At 40.7% G+C, this 17,038-nt stretch overlaps 1 protein-coding gene across 1 annotated transcript in view; it reads right to left on the reverse strand.

Annotated features, from left to right (window-relative positions):
• Nucleotides 1-16,712, reverse strand: part of RRM2B (ribonucleotide reductase M2 B (TP53 inducible)) — a 44,806-nt gene extending 28,094 nt beyond the window's left edge. The window contains exons 1-3 of the mRNA XM_008576772.1: nucleotides 16,665-16,712; nucleotides 6,749-6,904; nucleotides 4,358-4,509 (exon numbers count right to left, since the gene is read on the reverse strand). Coding sequence (XP_008574994.1) covers nucleotides 4,358-4,509; nucleotides 6,749-6,904; nucleotides 16,665-16,712 — 356 coding nt within the window. The remainder of the gene's footprint in view (nucleotides 1-4,357; nucleotides 4,510-6,748; nucleotides 6,905-16,664) is intronic.
• Between the last annotated feature and the right edge of the window lie 326 nt (nucleotides 16,713-17,038).

Genomic DNA, 17,038 nt, shown 5'->3' on the forward strand with positions numbered 1-17,038 from the left:
GCTCACTGGCTGAGCGAGGTGCAGGAGCAACACCGAGGGTTGCGATCCCGTGCCGGTCCGGTACGGGCGCGACACTGAGGGTTGCGATCCGTTGCCGGACACGAAAAAAGACAAAAAATATATATATATATATTAAATTAAATAATTAGGCACCTGTTAACCAGCCATAGCTGTCACTTTACTGCCAGCTAATATACTTTTATATCCAGAAGTAATGTCAGACAGGTAACAACCTGAGTTTTAAAGTAGTTTATAGGTATGGCTTCATCTGGGAGTAGAAATATTTTTGAAAATGTTTATTAGAATTAGTCCTTGGATTAAGTGAGAGATGCACTCTAGAATTTCACAAAATCTACAAATTAAAAATAGTCTTTCAATTCACCTTGTTTTCTTAGTTAGCTCTGGCTGCTATAACAAATTACCATCCATTGGGTGGCTTAAACAACAAATATTTATTTCTCACAGTTCTGAAGGCTGGAAGTCCAAGATCAGGGTGCCAGCATGGTTGGGTTCTTGTGAAGGCCCTTTTCCTGCTTTATAGATGGATGCCTTCTGCTCTACCCTCACATGGTAGAGAGAGAGATCACCTCTCTCATGTCGTTTCTTATAAGGGCACTAATCCCATTTATGAAGACTCCACCCTCATGACCTAATTACCTTCCAAGACCCCATCTCCAGACTCAACACATTGAAGGTTACATCTTCAACATATGAATTTTGGGAAGGACACAAACATTTAGTTCATAATGCTTGTAGATATCATTTTGTTTTAGAAAGAGCTCTTAAGTATGTTTCACAGTAACTTCATAAACATTTGAACTACATAATTGTCCTTTGTCTTTTGCCCTTTTATTTATTCTAACAAAGCCCCAAGCTCTTTGACCTTTTCTAAAGGATTAATGTTCCATCCTTTAAACTAAAACCCATTTTCCCATTAACTTATTCTTCGTTTGCTTGTAAACCATGGCTTTTCAGATAAATTTTATTCCCTGCTTAAACTGCTTGTTCTTTCAGTAAAATTCTATAATTAACCTCTCATTCTGTTTCTATTGCCTTTTTAAAGATAAACGCCTCTGGGCGAAGAAGTCATGAGTTGTGTGCCTGAGGTATTTTTCAGTGTCATTGAAGTAAGCTTGGCCCAACACAAACCAGGCTAGGTTGGTTGAGCCTGCAGACCTCTCTACTGAGCCTATGCGAATGTCTTATGGATTTCAAATCCTGCTAATGCCACCATTTTCTGAACATGCAGAGGCATGCAGACAGCTTACACCTGTGCAGATCTCTGGGGAACTCCCTCAAACTTTTTAACCAATCGTGATCTCCACGCCTTGTACCACCCCCCTAACCACTTCCCCATAAATACACCACCTCCTTTCCCACTGTGGACAAGATGGATTTCAGATATATACATATATATCCTCCATCTTCTCACTTGGCCACATTGTAAATAAACCTTTTTCTCTGCTGCAAAGATCTGTGCTTCAGTGTTTGGCTTTCCATTCTGCATGGGCAAACAAACTCCATTTGGTTCAGTAACATGCTGAGTATTTATTACATGCCAGACACTGTCCTAAGTGCTGGGGATACAATGGGGCAGGGAAGAGGAAATATTTGTCTTCATCTTTTAAAATATGTAAACTAAAAATAAAGTTCTGTTCTATTAAGGGCTCAAGTAAGGCTTAACTGAAAGACATCTTCATAGTTCATATGTATTACACCTCTGATATTAAATGTTAATATTATAATGTGCTTGCTCTTATATATTTAACTCATCTCTTTGAACATTCAGTGTCAAAAGGTCTTATAGAAGCTGCCAGTCAAAATGACAGAATAGGGCTGGCCCGGTGGCGCACTGCTACAGTGAGCTGCTTGGGAAGCGCGGCGGCACTCCCGCCGAGGGTTCGGATCCCACATACAGACCGGCCGCGGCCCAGTGGTGCACTGCTACAGTGCGCTGCTTGGGAAGCGCGGCGGCACTCCCGCCAAGGGTTCGGATCCCACATACAGACCGGCCGCTCACTGGCTGAGCGAGGAGCGGGGGCAACACCGAGGGTTGCGATCCCGTTGCCGGTCCCGGTCCGGTACGGGCGTGACACTGAGGGTTGCGATCCGTTGCTGGTCATGAAAAAAGAGACAAAAAGACAAAAAAAAAAAAAATGACAGAATAGACGGTCCCCAGCATCACTCTCTCCCACAAATCAACCAATTTACAACTATAAAAAAGCAACAACAGCCAAGCTGGGGCCACTAGAGCTCAGGGGAAGAGGAGCAGAGACCTATGGAGTATATGAAGGTGGGAGTAGCCATGATGAGAGAAAGAAAAAACTGCTCTGTTTTGAGCCCTGGCCATGCCCAGGCTGGAACTGCTGAGCACACAGAGCAGTAGCTGGCAAAAGCCATAGCTGTGCCCTTTGGATGAAGCTGCTTGGAGGCGGCAGGGGTGAAGAGAGCTTTGGTGGCCCCCCAGACAGCAAGACCACTAATAGGGTTCCTGTGGACCTACATAGGAGTGAGGAGCCAGAACAACTGAAAAAAAAGGAGCCACCCAGAGTGAGTCATCGCAAGGGACTGAAACACAGCCTGTCCCATGGGAAATGTTTGCAGCACTGGTGGTGGGGGAGTCAGGCCCACCGGGAGAACACTGGGACACAGTGAGGACAGCTGATCTGCACCCCAATCAGCATAGGACCACTCAGAGGAAACTGGTCAGGAATATAGAATTGCATGGGGTGCGGTTTGATGAAAAGACTCAGGCCCAGAGCAGAGTTTCTACACAACCCAGGTGCACTGGATCTCTCAAGAGCTGGAAGTACCTATAAAGTCAACTGTTAAAACCTGAACCGCACAAAAAGCCTTCCCTAGGGAATCAGCAGCAAAGCAGCAATTTAGCTCGATCACAGGGCTCAAGTGCTGGTCCCCACAGGAAGTTCCCCCATTTTAGAAGTAAGCAAAGGATAACAAATTAGTTTCAGCACAGAATTTAAATGGTGGGAACAGCAAATAATGCAACACAGAAATGAAAGAAAAAACAAAGTACCCACAACCAGAGACAAAGTTTCATATTAACTAGTAAAGGTCTCATTTCACCAAAGGACACCTATAACACTTAGAAGGACCAGAAGTCCCCTGGGCTACCAAGCCAGAAAGTGCAGAGGGCCAGGGGCTTCAGCAATGTCCCCCAACACCAGCAACCAATCCTGAGGGTGGGGGATGAAGGCCTCGGCCACGCCTCCCACCCCTGACACCCACAGCCAGCCCAGCAGTGACCATCGAGCCACCACAGGAAGTGCCCTGGGCTCTTCCAAGCTGGGGCGGTGGGGGACTGAGGGCCTCAGCCACATCCCCCCCAACACGAGCAACCAGCCCAGTGATGACCACCAAGCCACTGCAAGAAGGGCCCTGAGTTCCCAAGCTGGGATGGTGGGGGGTCAGGGGGGTGAGAGCTTTTGCCACACACCCCCGGACATCTGCACCCAGCCCGGCAATGACCAAACCAATGCTGGAAGCTCCCTAGTCTCCCCTGTAGGAATGAAGGTGGTGCCACAGGCCTCAATCCCACCCCTCCTCCTTCCTCCTTCCATTCTATGTCCTTCCCCTTTTCCCTCTCCCCCTCCTGCCCAACTGCTCTGCAACAACATCCCAGAATGTAAAAACTATTAATAAAATTACATTTTCTTTAAAAAAATAAGGTCTTATAAATTTTACTTATACTATACTAGTCATATTCCCTTCCAGAAATATTAACCTTCCTGACCAGCTTTATCTCACTTGAGCAAATTCTCAATTTTACCATCTAAATATTGATTCCAAATTAGCTGATTTCTATTGATCAGCCACATTTAGGAATTAAGCTCAATCACTGATAAAACAATGAAGTCTAACGTTGATTAAATGGTAACTTACATAATCTGTTTAAATGAAAAATATGTGGACCTTAAAATGTGTTTGGCTTCCCTTCAAAATATGTATTTGAGGGGCTGGACCATGGGTCACTCAGGAGAGTGCGGTGCTGATAACACCAAGGCCAGGGGTTCAGATCCTATATAGGGATGGCCGGTTAGCTCACTGGCTGAGCATGGTGCTGACAACACCAAGCCAAGGGTTAAGATCCCCTTACTGGTAATCTTTAAAAAAAAAAAAAAAAAAAGTATTTGAATGTTCCAGTAAGCTGCCTACAAAATATGTACCAACCTGTATATTTTAGATTTTTAAAATAAGTGTTTCTTAGTCACAGAACATTTATTTATTTATTTAGAACACAGTAGGACATTTGCTAAAAGATGCAAGCAATTTCCAAATGAATTTCAAGAAACCTAAATATCACAGTACCTTTTTAATATGATGAATGAAAAGGCACCTGTGTACTCCACTTGTTCGCTGAACCATATCTAACAAAAAACTTTCTGAAAACCACAAACAGTTAGGGACAGTCAGGTGTACCAAGCATAACGACCCAGTATGAAAATACTGGGTGTTTGTTTTGGTTTGGTTTTTTGCTTTATACATAAACTACAACATAACAAAGATGTTGACAACATAACAATACAATATGACAAAGATGGGTAAGTGGGTAAAATTCATGTAACAGAAGCTTCAAACATTGGTGCCTTCTAATTTCTAGGTTAAATTTTCCCCATTCTGTGTGTTAAATAATAATTTACATTTATTTAGTGCTTACTAAGTGCTAATACCATTCTAAACATATCCTAAATCCTCATAACAATCCAATGAGCCAGGTACTATTTAGCCTAAATTACCTAAGAGGAGTTATACATATTAAAATTTTTATATGAGTTTATAACTCCTCATAGCAACTTTCCCCAGTTCCAAGCTAGTAAGTGGTAGAGACAGGATTTGTACCTAGGCAGCCTGACCCCAGAGCCTTCATTCTTAACAGCATGTGTTTTACATGTATAGAATCAAGTTCTTGAAAAATAGAAAGATATATCCAAATAGATACACCTATCTATAGAGATGGAGATAAATACAGTAAGTAGTCCCTCCTTATCTGCAGTTTTGCTTTCCACAGTTTGTTACCTACAGCCAACCACAGTCCAAAAATACTAAATGGAAAATTCCAGAAATAAACAATTCATAAGTTTTAAATTGTACGTTGTGCTGAGCAGTGTGATGAAATCTCATGCCATCCCACTCCATCCCACCCAGCACATGAATCATCCCTTTGTCCAGCATATCCACACTGTATATACGACCTGCCCATTAGTCACTTAGTAGCCATCTCAGAGATGAGATCCACTGTCCCTGTATCACAGTGCTTGTGTTTAAGCAACCCTTATTTTACTTAACAATGGCCCTAAAGAGCGAGAGTAGTGATGCTGGCATATTGCTGTAATTGTTTTATTTTATTAGTTATTGTTGTTAATTTCTTACTGGGCCTAATTTATAAATTAAACTTTATCATAGGTCTGTATGTATAGGAAAAAAACATAGTATATGCAGAGATTGGTACTATCTACAGTTTCAGGCATCTACTGGGGTTCTTGAAATCCCACAGATAAGGGGGACTACTATATACATACACACTCACACACAGAGCAAGAGTGCCATGCAGGTAAGCTCTATCATATTTAAAGATGAAGACAATAACTATTTGTTTGTTCAGTTAGACTACAAAGCAGTCACCTACATGACCAACTGTCCTTACCAGACCAGCAAATATTTTCCAACTTGCTGTATTCAACTCTGTAGTGGATTGAATTATGTCCCCCCAAAACTACCCAAAACTTGAATTGTGTCCCCCAAGTTTTATGTATTAGAAACTTAGCCCCCACTGTGACTGTTAAGAGGGTGAGAAGTCCTATCATGGTAATTGAAACGTGGAGCCTTGAAGAGGTGATTAGATTGTAGGATGATGCCGTAGTGAATGGATTAAAAATGGTGGTCAGGGGCATGGTTCTGAGGGCTTCCAAAGAAGAGAGGAGAGCCTGTCTCTCTCTCTCTCTCTGCTCTTTCTGCTCCACCATTTTCACAATGTGGCACCTGCCGTCACTGTCACCACCACCACGCCCCTCACCAGATGTATTCCCTGGACTTGGATTTCCTAGCCTCTGAAACTGTAAGCAATAAATTTCATTTTCTTTACAAATTACTCAGTTCCATGTTATTTTGTTATAAGCAACAGACATGGACTAATATAACTCATATCCTAGGTGGAAAATGTTGCACTAACAGAAAGCATTCCGTAGTTGTCCTGTACACTAGGGGCAGCTGTGCCAGGTCTGATGTGGCTGAGGGCAGGGCCAGATTGGGAGGAGCAGTGTGCATTCACACTGGCTGACTCAGGAATGAGTGCACTGCCTAGACAGTCAAACTCTTCATGTGACAGCTCCTTCTACAAAATCAGATAAGCCTCTCGATTTAGGGAAGGGTCCCTAAGGCCTTCACTCTTTCATTTTTTGACTATAGGTGAAAATCATAAGTAAAGGCTAGTCTTATTTGGACACAGCAAACCGAAAGTCTGTTTAAAAATAGAAAATGTTGTAAAATATATTGGAAGTAAAAATGTTCCAGAATGGGATGCCATCTTTGCAACAAGAAACTTGTGTTTAGGCAGTAGTCTAAACTAAAACATTGGTGAACGCTGTATTTAGTATATTTCCAAGCCTTATCTTACGCAACTGATGTTATTCAATGTACTTCATAAGTTAAAATTTTTCAATATCCTGTAACACAAGAAATGAACATTGCACTATAGGACACGAATGTTGATGAAGGTGATGCCACATACCTCTTCTGCTGTCCAGAAGGATGCCTGAGCCTGTTTATACATTTTCCAAATATCAGGGTACTGGATTGGAAAGATGACAAATCGGCGAGAACTCTTTCTTAGGAGTGGCTCTTCATTTGACTTCATGTCATTTTCATTGGTATCTGTAGATAACCTCTTTGAAAAATAAAGTACAAACACCCTTTTTACATAAACATTTCTACTTTATTCATATTTAAACATACATCTGGGGGAGTTAAGAAGACAGCATAGGTTTAGGAGCCAGTCTGCCTAGGTTGAATTCTTACTGTTATCTGGCAACTGGCTAATAGTGTTTGGTCAGTCATGTGACTGTAAGAAGTTGTTTAACTTCTCTAAGCCTCTATTTCTTCAGGTGTAAAATAATACCTACATCATATGTGTATTCTGGTGATTAAAAGTACTTTAAACACAGCTTGGTGCATAGTAAGTACTCAAAAAATTGTCATTACTGCTACTTTGAGGATAAGCACAAAACTAGACCCATAAAGGTCACAGTGGGCAAATTTCTAAGTTCCTTCAATGCCTGATATAGAATGCTGGCACAAACAGGCATCTGTTATAAGCTACTTTTTAATTTAAATTTTATTCTAATCTTAACTGAAATACCATAATACTTATCTGAAAACTCCTTACCAACAACTTATCAGCCTTTATTCATCTTAACGTTCCCATATACCACTTTGTTATTGATGTTTACATTTCAACACTGTGGGCTGTCTCAAAGCTTTGTGGAATAAAGTGAAAAACATATATCTATATACATAGTGCTAGGAAACACCATGATACTCTAATAGCAAACAGTGTCACATGTATATATTTTTAAATAGTCAGCAAGAATATCAGAAGAGAATCAGAAGAGTCGCACATGCAGGAGAATGAGTATAAACAAAGTACGTATATATACAAATAGGATAAATGTGTATAAATCAGGATTATTAGAACACATTTAAATTCTAGAGTCCTAATCAAAACTCTCACTCCTGTGCCAAGCCAGTCATATTCCTTCATCCTTGATTACCTCCACCAGTCCTCTCCAAAGCACGTGTGCTACTGCGGATAAGACTAAGACTAGGCAAGATTGAAAGGCCCAAAATGAAATCATGAGGCTACACAAATACATGTGGGTTTTATGCACTTCACACACACTGCCAGTACAAAGGACAGATTGTCTTGTTTTGTAACCACATGTTTAAAGGTGTGGGCCTCCTCAGATACAGCCCATGAGCCCTGGAGAATAGGAACTAGTTTTTATATGTTTTGGTGTCCCCAGAGCCTGGTACTGTGTCAAACATAACATCAATAAACATTAGCTAACTAAGTAAATGGCTGCTAATTTCTTTTCATCCTGTGCTCTCATTACTGAATACCTTTAGAAAATCTTAATTTAATACAGGACCATAATACATCAGTGACATAACCTAATAACCACTTATGGTGGATTGAATTATGTCTCCCCAAAACTCACTGAAGCTTGAATTGTCTCCCAAGTTTTATGTATTAGAAACTTAGCCCCCACTGTGATTGTTAAGAGGGTGGGAATTATGGTAATTAAAGGTGGAGCCTTGAAGAGGTGATTGGATTGTAGGACCGTGCAGTAGTGAATGGATTAAATATGGTGATCAGGGGAGTGGTTCTGAGGGCTTTAAAAAAAGAAGTGAGTCTGTTTTTCTCTCTCTGCTCTCTCTGCTTTCACCATCTTGCAATGTGAGAGCACTGGGTCACTGTCGCCACCACCAGACGGAATTTGGACTTCTCAGCCTCAGAAACAGTAAGCAATAAGTTTCATTTTCTTTATAAGTCACCTGGTTCAATGTACTTTGTTATAAGCAACAAAAATGGACTAATACACCACTCAAGTCAAGCCTTCTCTGAGTACTGATGTTTCCTCCTCCCCCCACCACCCCAAAGGCCTGGGTAGGTTCCTGACATATCACATGGCTCACTGCAATTTAATTCCCTGCTAATTGTCTATAGTGCCCTCGAGAAGATGCTTCTTGAGGGTAAAATCCATCTTCACCCTTGTGGAATCCATAGAACCTAGCACAGTACCTGCTGATAGTCATTCCACAAACATTTAGGCAAATATTTTAAATGGAAGTTCTCAAGTTTCTTGTTTGTTTGTTTTGCCATCAAGGGCTTGCAATCTCAAAGGAGTCATAAGATACCAAGACACTGCAGTTCCAGGCTCCAGAACAGGAGATACACACAATAGCAAGTCCTCTAAGACTGGCATTGAGGCTGCTTTTGAGCCATTACCACATAGATACTTTATATACATTATTGGAAGATGTAAATAACATACCCAGGGTCCTACAACTAGTAAATGGCAGACATAAGTTTAGAATTGAGGTATGTCTGAACTCAAAGCCTTGCTGTCATCTCTGTGTATGTGTATATCTATAGCTGAAGTAAGGACAGCCTACAATTTAGAATACAGAATTCAAAATACTGAGAAGAATTAAGGCTAAGGACAGCCTTAATACACTACTATCTCCTGCTAAGCAAAAGATAATTTAACAAATGGTAGTGATATAACCAGTGAAATGAGTGTGGGGAAATCCACCAAATTTGACTCCAGGAATAAGTGAGAAAAATCAAAGTAATTTCCTTGCAAGTAAAAGTAAAAGAACTGAGGTGATTTGAGACTGGTGAAAAACAGCCAAACTGGTAAGGTTTAAGGCAGTGATTTTTAATTTAAAAGTTTCAAAATCTATATGGTAATACTTTCTCAGAATGCATTAGCCTTCTCCTTTCCCTTACCTAGGTTAAAATTATTGTATATAATGAGATCATGAAGCATGTTGTTGATGGGGATGTGTTTCATATGTAAATGATGTGACAGTAAAAATAAGATTGAAAATCATTTTGGAAATTGCCAACTCGACAGTATAACTTGACATGAACCAAATGAACATATTTCACTTCAGACTGTTCCTTATAGTAGAAAATTGTTTTCACTTATGATGTAGTATTATTCATATTTTCAGGCAAGTCATTTAAGCTGAGCATCATGGTCTGCAAGTTAAAGATAATAATACTTCCCATACTTATTTCAAAGGACTGTGATAAAAATTAGAGGAGTTAAAGGTTGTCCCTATATTCGAAGAATTATGATAGTGGTTAATTATTTAATCAATCAATAACCTGTATAACCGTCCTCAAGGAACTTTCATTCATGAAGTAATTAGAGAACTGCTAGAGAGGCTTAAAAAGTGAGATACTCAAATGTAATTGAGATGAGCAAGAACTGAAGTCCAATTTAAAAGGCAGAGGTCAACAGATATTTCAAACCTTTCTTAGCCTACATTGCTCTTCCTTTAATTCCTCTAGATCATGCTTTTACTATCATTTGGTAACATTTTGATACCATTCTCAATTTTTCTTTTTGTTGCATATTTTGTCACTGAGAAACAGTGCTGAAAATCTTACCTTCACTTTTACTTCACTATACATATTTGCTATGTGGGGCATACTGAAAGTTGGGAAGAACACCACAGGCCATAACCCTTTGGCACCAAGCATCCTGACCCTGAATGGTGTTTTTAAACACTGATAAATAATTGATCACTGTCAGGTTATTTGAAACTGCTGAAGACTAGTACCGTTACATTAGAAGAAAAGTCACATTTGTATATACATTCTTTCTGTTCTATCCTGATAACATGCAGATTGTTAAAAGAAGAAGCTGGATTAGGAGGATATTATGAAAGATTTTGCAATGTGAAGAAGAGGGAGTTTAACCAACATAAACGTGTGAACTGCCTAGAGACGACATATTGCTTATTTCATGATGTTTAGATAAATGCACAAACACATATTTTAATATAATTTTGGGAGGTTCATGCATCCTGAAGCTCTAGGCTCTCTAGAGTACACTATGTGGACCTGAAGCTAATAATTCATATTTTAGAAGGAAAAACAATGTGAATAAAGGCATGATGGTATGTGACACTTTATAAGAACTAGAAATAACTTTCTAAGTCTAGACTTTATGGTATATGGGAGACAATGGAAGGAGATAAAACCTGAAAAAAAGGCAGAGAACACTTCCCAATGACTTTTCCAAATGAGCTTTGAAGATCTCTGTGGTCCCTCCAATGTTACAAACTACAGATGAAAATTTCACTTTTAGATGTGTTTTTTGGGGGTTTTTTTTTTTTGTCCATTTTGAGACCAGCCACACCGCTCAGCCAGTGAGTGCTGTGAGCACACCGGTCATCCCTATATAGGATCTGAACCCGTGGCGGGAGCGCTCCTGCGCTCCCAGCGCCGCACTCTCCCGAGTGCGCCATGGGCTCGGCCCTAGATGTGTTTTTAACCGTTTCAAATATAATAAAAATAACAGAAATGTTTTATAGTGTACAGACAGAAAACTGCCAATACATAGACTTGTGTTTCCAGGTTGTCTTTTTTCTTTTCATTTTTTTGGGGATGATCTCAGATAAAAGTTTCTCTTGTTATCTATGTTTAACTGAAGAATACCTTGAGAATGAAAGATAGGCAGTTAAAAACAAAAAACAACAACAACAAAAAAATCCACCCTGAAACAAATTTGTATCAATTTTATCAGCCTTGAACCAAGATTTTTTTTTCCAAAACCAAACAAAATATTAAAAACAATACTAACGATAATACAGTAAAGGTCCTATTATTTGAAATGATCCAGACTAGTAGCTGAAAATTGGTTAAAGAAAGGAATCATAAGAAAATGATGTATGCCTTAAACTATTTGGTTTAATTTAAAACCATAAATTTACATTTACTTTTATTAATTATCTGCTATAACGTCAAAGCGTTTTGTTTGCCTTTTTAATTGGGGTCACTGACTGAAGTCCCAAGTCTTTCTGACATACTGCAACATAATACATCACCTATACTTTCTAGTTTTAATATTATTAAGGTAGAACCATCTGACTGCAGAATCCTTCTATATTTTCTAATTTCCCCCAATCTTTCTGTACTTGTCATGCCTACACCTAATTCTATAGAATTTGTTTTCAACAATTCACCTTTACTGAGTTTTCCAAAGTTTTCGATTTAAGTTTTTACAGAGACAGCTTTTATTTCATACTCATATTTTATTAATTAATATAATATTTAATTAAATTATAATAATTACTATATAAATAAAATTGGTATAAACAGAATTGGAAAGACAACTGATCCCGGTAAGGTATAACTCAACCAGTGAGAACAGTTACGTGGGTGCATGAGAGAGTAGCCTAATAGCCATATGCATTCTAAAGTCTGTGGGTATCTATATATTTTACAGCATTGATAAATGGACAGAATTGGTTAGTAGTAAGTTGATCAAGAGAACTTCTGATAAATATGCAAAGAAATTATTTGCTAAATCTGACATATCTTCAACTATCATGTATTTTCCAGTTCAAAACAATGGGCTCATTCAAACAGACTGACCATTGCATTGACTATATAAATAATATCATAAATATTAACTTAAGATTATATTAATAAAATAGATAAAAGTAGATTTTATCAATTGATATTACTCTTATGGTTTTGTTTGGAAAATGGGCTCAGATATTAAAGACCATGGGAGGGCCTTGAATTAAACAGATATGAATTTTATCACAGTGCTCTCTAACCAACTGAGCTAACCAGTCAGCCCCCCGTAACCATTCTGATACACTGTATTGACATTTCCTTTTTTATCTCCGTGTCATCATTTTGATGAAACAAAAACCATTTAACTTTTGGCTTTTAAAATACATACCCATCTCTAAGTTTTAACTAAGATTAGGTTGGATATATCTATTTTGCATATTAAATGGACAGTAAGAAGTTAATTTTTAAAAAATTTTGGAGCAGGTCAAAATGGTCTGCTTTGATATACAACACTTTGGCTTCTGGCCTCTAACATGTACATTACTGGAAGCCACTGAAGGTTTTCAGTCAGGTAAGTAACATAATCAAATCTGTGTTTTAAGATGATTTTTGGGGCTGGCCTGTAGCTCACTCGGGAGAGTGTGGTGCTGATAACACCAAGGCCATGGGTTCGGATTCCATATAGGGATGGCCGGTTAGTTCACTGGGTGAGTGTGGTGCTGACAACACCAAGTCAAGGGTGAAGATCTCCTTACCGGTCATCTTTAAAAAACAAAAAAGATCACTTTTGTAGAAATACAGCTAGATTAGAAGAAAAATTGAAGTGGAGAGAACAATGAAAAGATTATTGCACTACCCATCTCTTGCCTAAGAGAGAATATCAGCAATAGAAACACACACAAAAAAAGATTTAAGAGAGACTCAGAAGTGGAATTAATTACTCTTGCTAAAAATTTCGATTTTGGATCATGAGATAAGGAAGAGTTGAAGATGCCCTTGTCATTTCCAGCTGTAGCAACTGGCTGATCATAACAAGAAATAAGTGAGAGGGAGGGAGGGAGAGGGGAGGGAGAAGGAAGGGAAGGGAAGGGAGGGAGGGCAGGGGAGGAAAGAAAAGAAAGTACTCAGTACCTGGAGAATAAATGAATAAGTCAGACAAAAACTCTTGCTTCTCACATAAGATGTTTAACAAAATTTGAATTAACTCCTTCTCCCATCCCAAGCAACAAGAAGTTACAAACACAAAAGTCTTTACCAAGTTAACTTGGTCAATAAAAAAGATAATGAATTCAGTTTCAAGATGTCCAGCAGGCAGCTAAAAATATAATAGTATGGCACAGGAGTGATGGAGATTAGTGGTTGCCAAGGGAATGGATGGGATTTTCTAGGAAGAACATATAAACAGCAAGACAACTCAGGATGCAGCTTAAGACAATGCCGATATTTAAAACGCAGATGGAAGAAGAGGACCTAGCTGGGATTAAAACAGACTGAAACGGATGCAGGGCAAACAAAAAGAAAAGCAGAAGTGATCCAATTTAACTAAAGCAAAGGATCCAGACTCTGAATATCAATCAGGCTAAGAGGCTAGGAATTAATTTTGTGGCCAAAGATTTTCAAACATCTGGGGAACCTGGGGCTCAAACACCAACTCTCTCTCACTGATCCCCCACCCTAGGTGCTGGCATTCATTTTTAGATATAATTTTAAAATCATTCCTATGGATACTCATGGACAGTTTCTGAATAGGAATTAATATGAATAGAGGTGGCATTAAGAAAATTAATGATATCCATGTGTGGGATGTATTAGAAAAGAAAAAACCTAGATTTTGCTAGCAAGTAAGGTATCAACTTCAAAGGTGAAAATGAGGACCTGAATTAAGATGTGGCAGTTAGAAGAAAAAGCAGCTTCAACAGGACTTTGCCAGCCTGAGGAGCTGACCATATTTTGGTGAGAACTGAGACCCTTTTGGGAATTTTTATGGGGTTGGGGAGTGGCAAGGAGGCACTGGTTTAATGAAGGATTGACTTGGCAATGGTAAATAGGATCGGATGGCAGGTAAGACAGGAGGCTGAGAGACAACTGAGTTGTAGCTACACAGGTATAAAGTGATGAAAATCTGAAATAATGTTGGCAATAGGTACTCCTTAGTAACGTTCCACTGTCTTTCTAGAATGGTGCTTCCAGTTTTTGCCTGCCCTAGCTTTTGGTCAGCTGGTAAAAAGAGGTGCCCAGGCATGCCAGGACATGCCAGGACAACAATCTAGGTCAAGATTCCCCATCTAGCACTTATAAGGCCCTGATGTGGGCTGGCATTCTACATGGCTCCTACCTCCCATCCAGCCTCAATCCACCACTTCCATTTGTTTGCCTTTACCTCTCTTTGGGGGAAGTGAAATATTTGTATGTTTTCATAGTTTTTCAGTATTTGTATGTATCATTTTCATTCTTCCATTCCCACCAAATATGACAAAGCAGATGGAATACTGAATTTGGCAAGAATTTGGTTTCAAACCTAGCTCTACTATTGAGTCCTGGGCATGTCATTTAATGTTTTCTGGCTTAAGTTTTCTTACCTTGAAAATAGGGACTATGAATTAGAGTAGTAATAGTTAACTTTTAGAAACTAATGAGAGCTATGGACCCCTTTCTCAGGAGACTCATATCTGCACATGCAAAATTTACATATAACTTCAGGAGATTCATAAACCCCCCCTTTAAACCCATCTAACAACGCTTTAGGCAGCATTTCTTAAAATGTGTACCAGGATCACCTGAAGTGCTTGTTAAAGATGCAGATTCAGGGCCTGCCCGGTGGCGCACTCGGTAGAGTGCGGCGGTGCTCCCGCTGAGGGTTCGGATCCCATATAGAGACTGGTCCGCTTGAGCGCGGTACGGGCGCGACACCGAGGGTTGCGATCCCGTTACCGGTCACGAAAAAAGACAAAAAGGGAAAAAAAAGATGCAGATTCAGGGCCTGCCCGGTGGCGCACTCGGTAGAGTGCGGCGGTGCTCCCGCTGAGGGTTCGGATCCCATATAGAGACCGGTCCGCTTGAGCGCGGTACGGGCGCGACACCGAGGGTTGCGATCCCGTTACCGGTCACGAAAAAAGACAAAAAGGGAAAAAAAAGATGCAGATTCAGACCTATCCCAAGAGATTTTGATTCACCAAGTCTGGGGTGTGGGCCCCGTGATTTGCATTTTTTACAAAGTATTCCAGGTGATTCTGGTGCAGGTAACCCACGCTGCACCATCATATTTAGAGAAACAAAGTGCTTAAGGCAACCTTGTACCTCCAGTTAAAATCTTTTGGATCAGGTACAAAAATTATTTCTGTATCTAAAATTCTGCTCTGTCTTTGTGGGTCTGTATCACTGAGATAGAGTTAATAAATAAAAGTTAACTTCCAGGTGTTGAGCGTTGAGTGAGTGCTGATACCATTAATACAATCAGAAAAGTCTGAATTTTCCCATCTGAGTGGGGAAATGGGTACTAAATGCATTTGTTTCAAAAAAGGAAGAAAAAGTTTGAGGGATATTTACAATTAATTAGCTACTAAATGTTTACAAAATCAAAATTAAATGAAATCAAATCCCATACCTGGAATCTACAACCTTTTAAAGAAATGTAGGGCTAAGCATGAATCTCTGAAACTCTTTTATGTTCCCTCCAAATCTCCACAGTGTTATGTCAAAGATACCACACACAGCAACAGGTTCAAGTACAAAACTATTTCTCTTGTTCAGTTTAGAAGTATTTGCAAAATAACAGGGTATGAAAAATATACAGCAACAGCTTAAACTACCATACAACCAGTAAATCCCGCCCTATTTACTGTCATTACATACTTCTATTAGCATAGAAGCAGAGAGGATAAACAAGTTAACTAAGGTTTATTAAGCACCTACAATTTTCGTGGCACTTTGCATAAAGCATTACTTAAATCGCTGTGAGGGAAGTAAGTACCACTTCCACTATATAAAGGAAGAAAGTGACATACCAAAGATTCACAGTTAAAATTGCACAGTCGGAGCAAAATTAGCCTATTTTTTTCATTGTTAGGATTTCCCGTTCCCCTTTTACCTATCATCTCCACCCCACCCACCTGTGTCAATTTCTACAAGCGTCCTTCAACTCCTTGTAACCATCCCAGACTGTATGCATTAATCCAGTAGATCCGCCGCAGTCCTCTTTCCTTGCCTTAGTTTCCCCAGCCAAGGCTCCAGAACAGGGAAGGAGGGGAGGAGAGCATGGGGCGGATAAATGAGGGGGTGCGCCTCAACCCGTCCTGAAGCCTCAGAGAGTTGCCCTGGGCTGGCCCCGGAGCAGAGCAACGGAGTGTAAACCCGGTTCCCTCCCCGCCCCTCCCCGGAGACGGCCTCCCAGACGCTGCAAGACGAAATCAGGCTGCGGGGAGGGCGTGCGGACAGGCCTACATCGGTATGTGACTTCAAAGAGTAAATATTCCTACAGTAGCCCTGTAACTTGCAATCTACAGGCCAAACGTGACTGTGGGGCGGAGAATGCCACAGCAACATTTACCTCATCCTGCTCCGGCCTGGCCACTTCCGGCCTTTCCGGGTCGCCCATCGCGCAGACTCCGCCAGAGCTACGAGGGCTGAGGAAACAGCGCCGCCGGCCACCTTCAACTATGACAGGACCCAGGTGGCTCGGGGGTCCTCTGGGTCCGCCCCGCCCCCAGCTCCAGCACCCGTCCCTACTCCGCCCAGCCCCGCTGCGCCGGCCCCGCTTTCTCTCCCGCCCACTGGGAGACCCGCCTGCGCGGGCCGGGCCCGATTCCCCCGCCTACCTTAACTGGCTCCGCCCCCCGCCTGCGGCCCGAGGGATTCGCTGTCACTATGCCCGCGGCTCCCGACTCCAGGCACCGGTCCTGTCGGCCGCCTGCCCACTCCCCG

Source organism: Galeopterus variegatus, unplaced genomic scaffold (genome assembly GCF_000696425.1).
Source record: "Galeopterus variegatus unplaced genomic scaffold, G_variegatus-3.0.2 Scaffold1400, whole genome shotgun sequence".
NCBI lineage: Eukaryota > Metazoa > Chordata > Mammalia > Dermoptera > Cynocephalidae > Galeopterus > Galeopterus variegatus.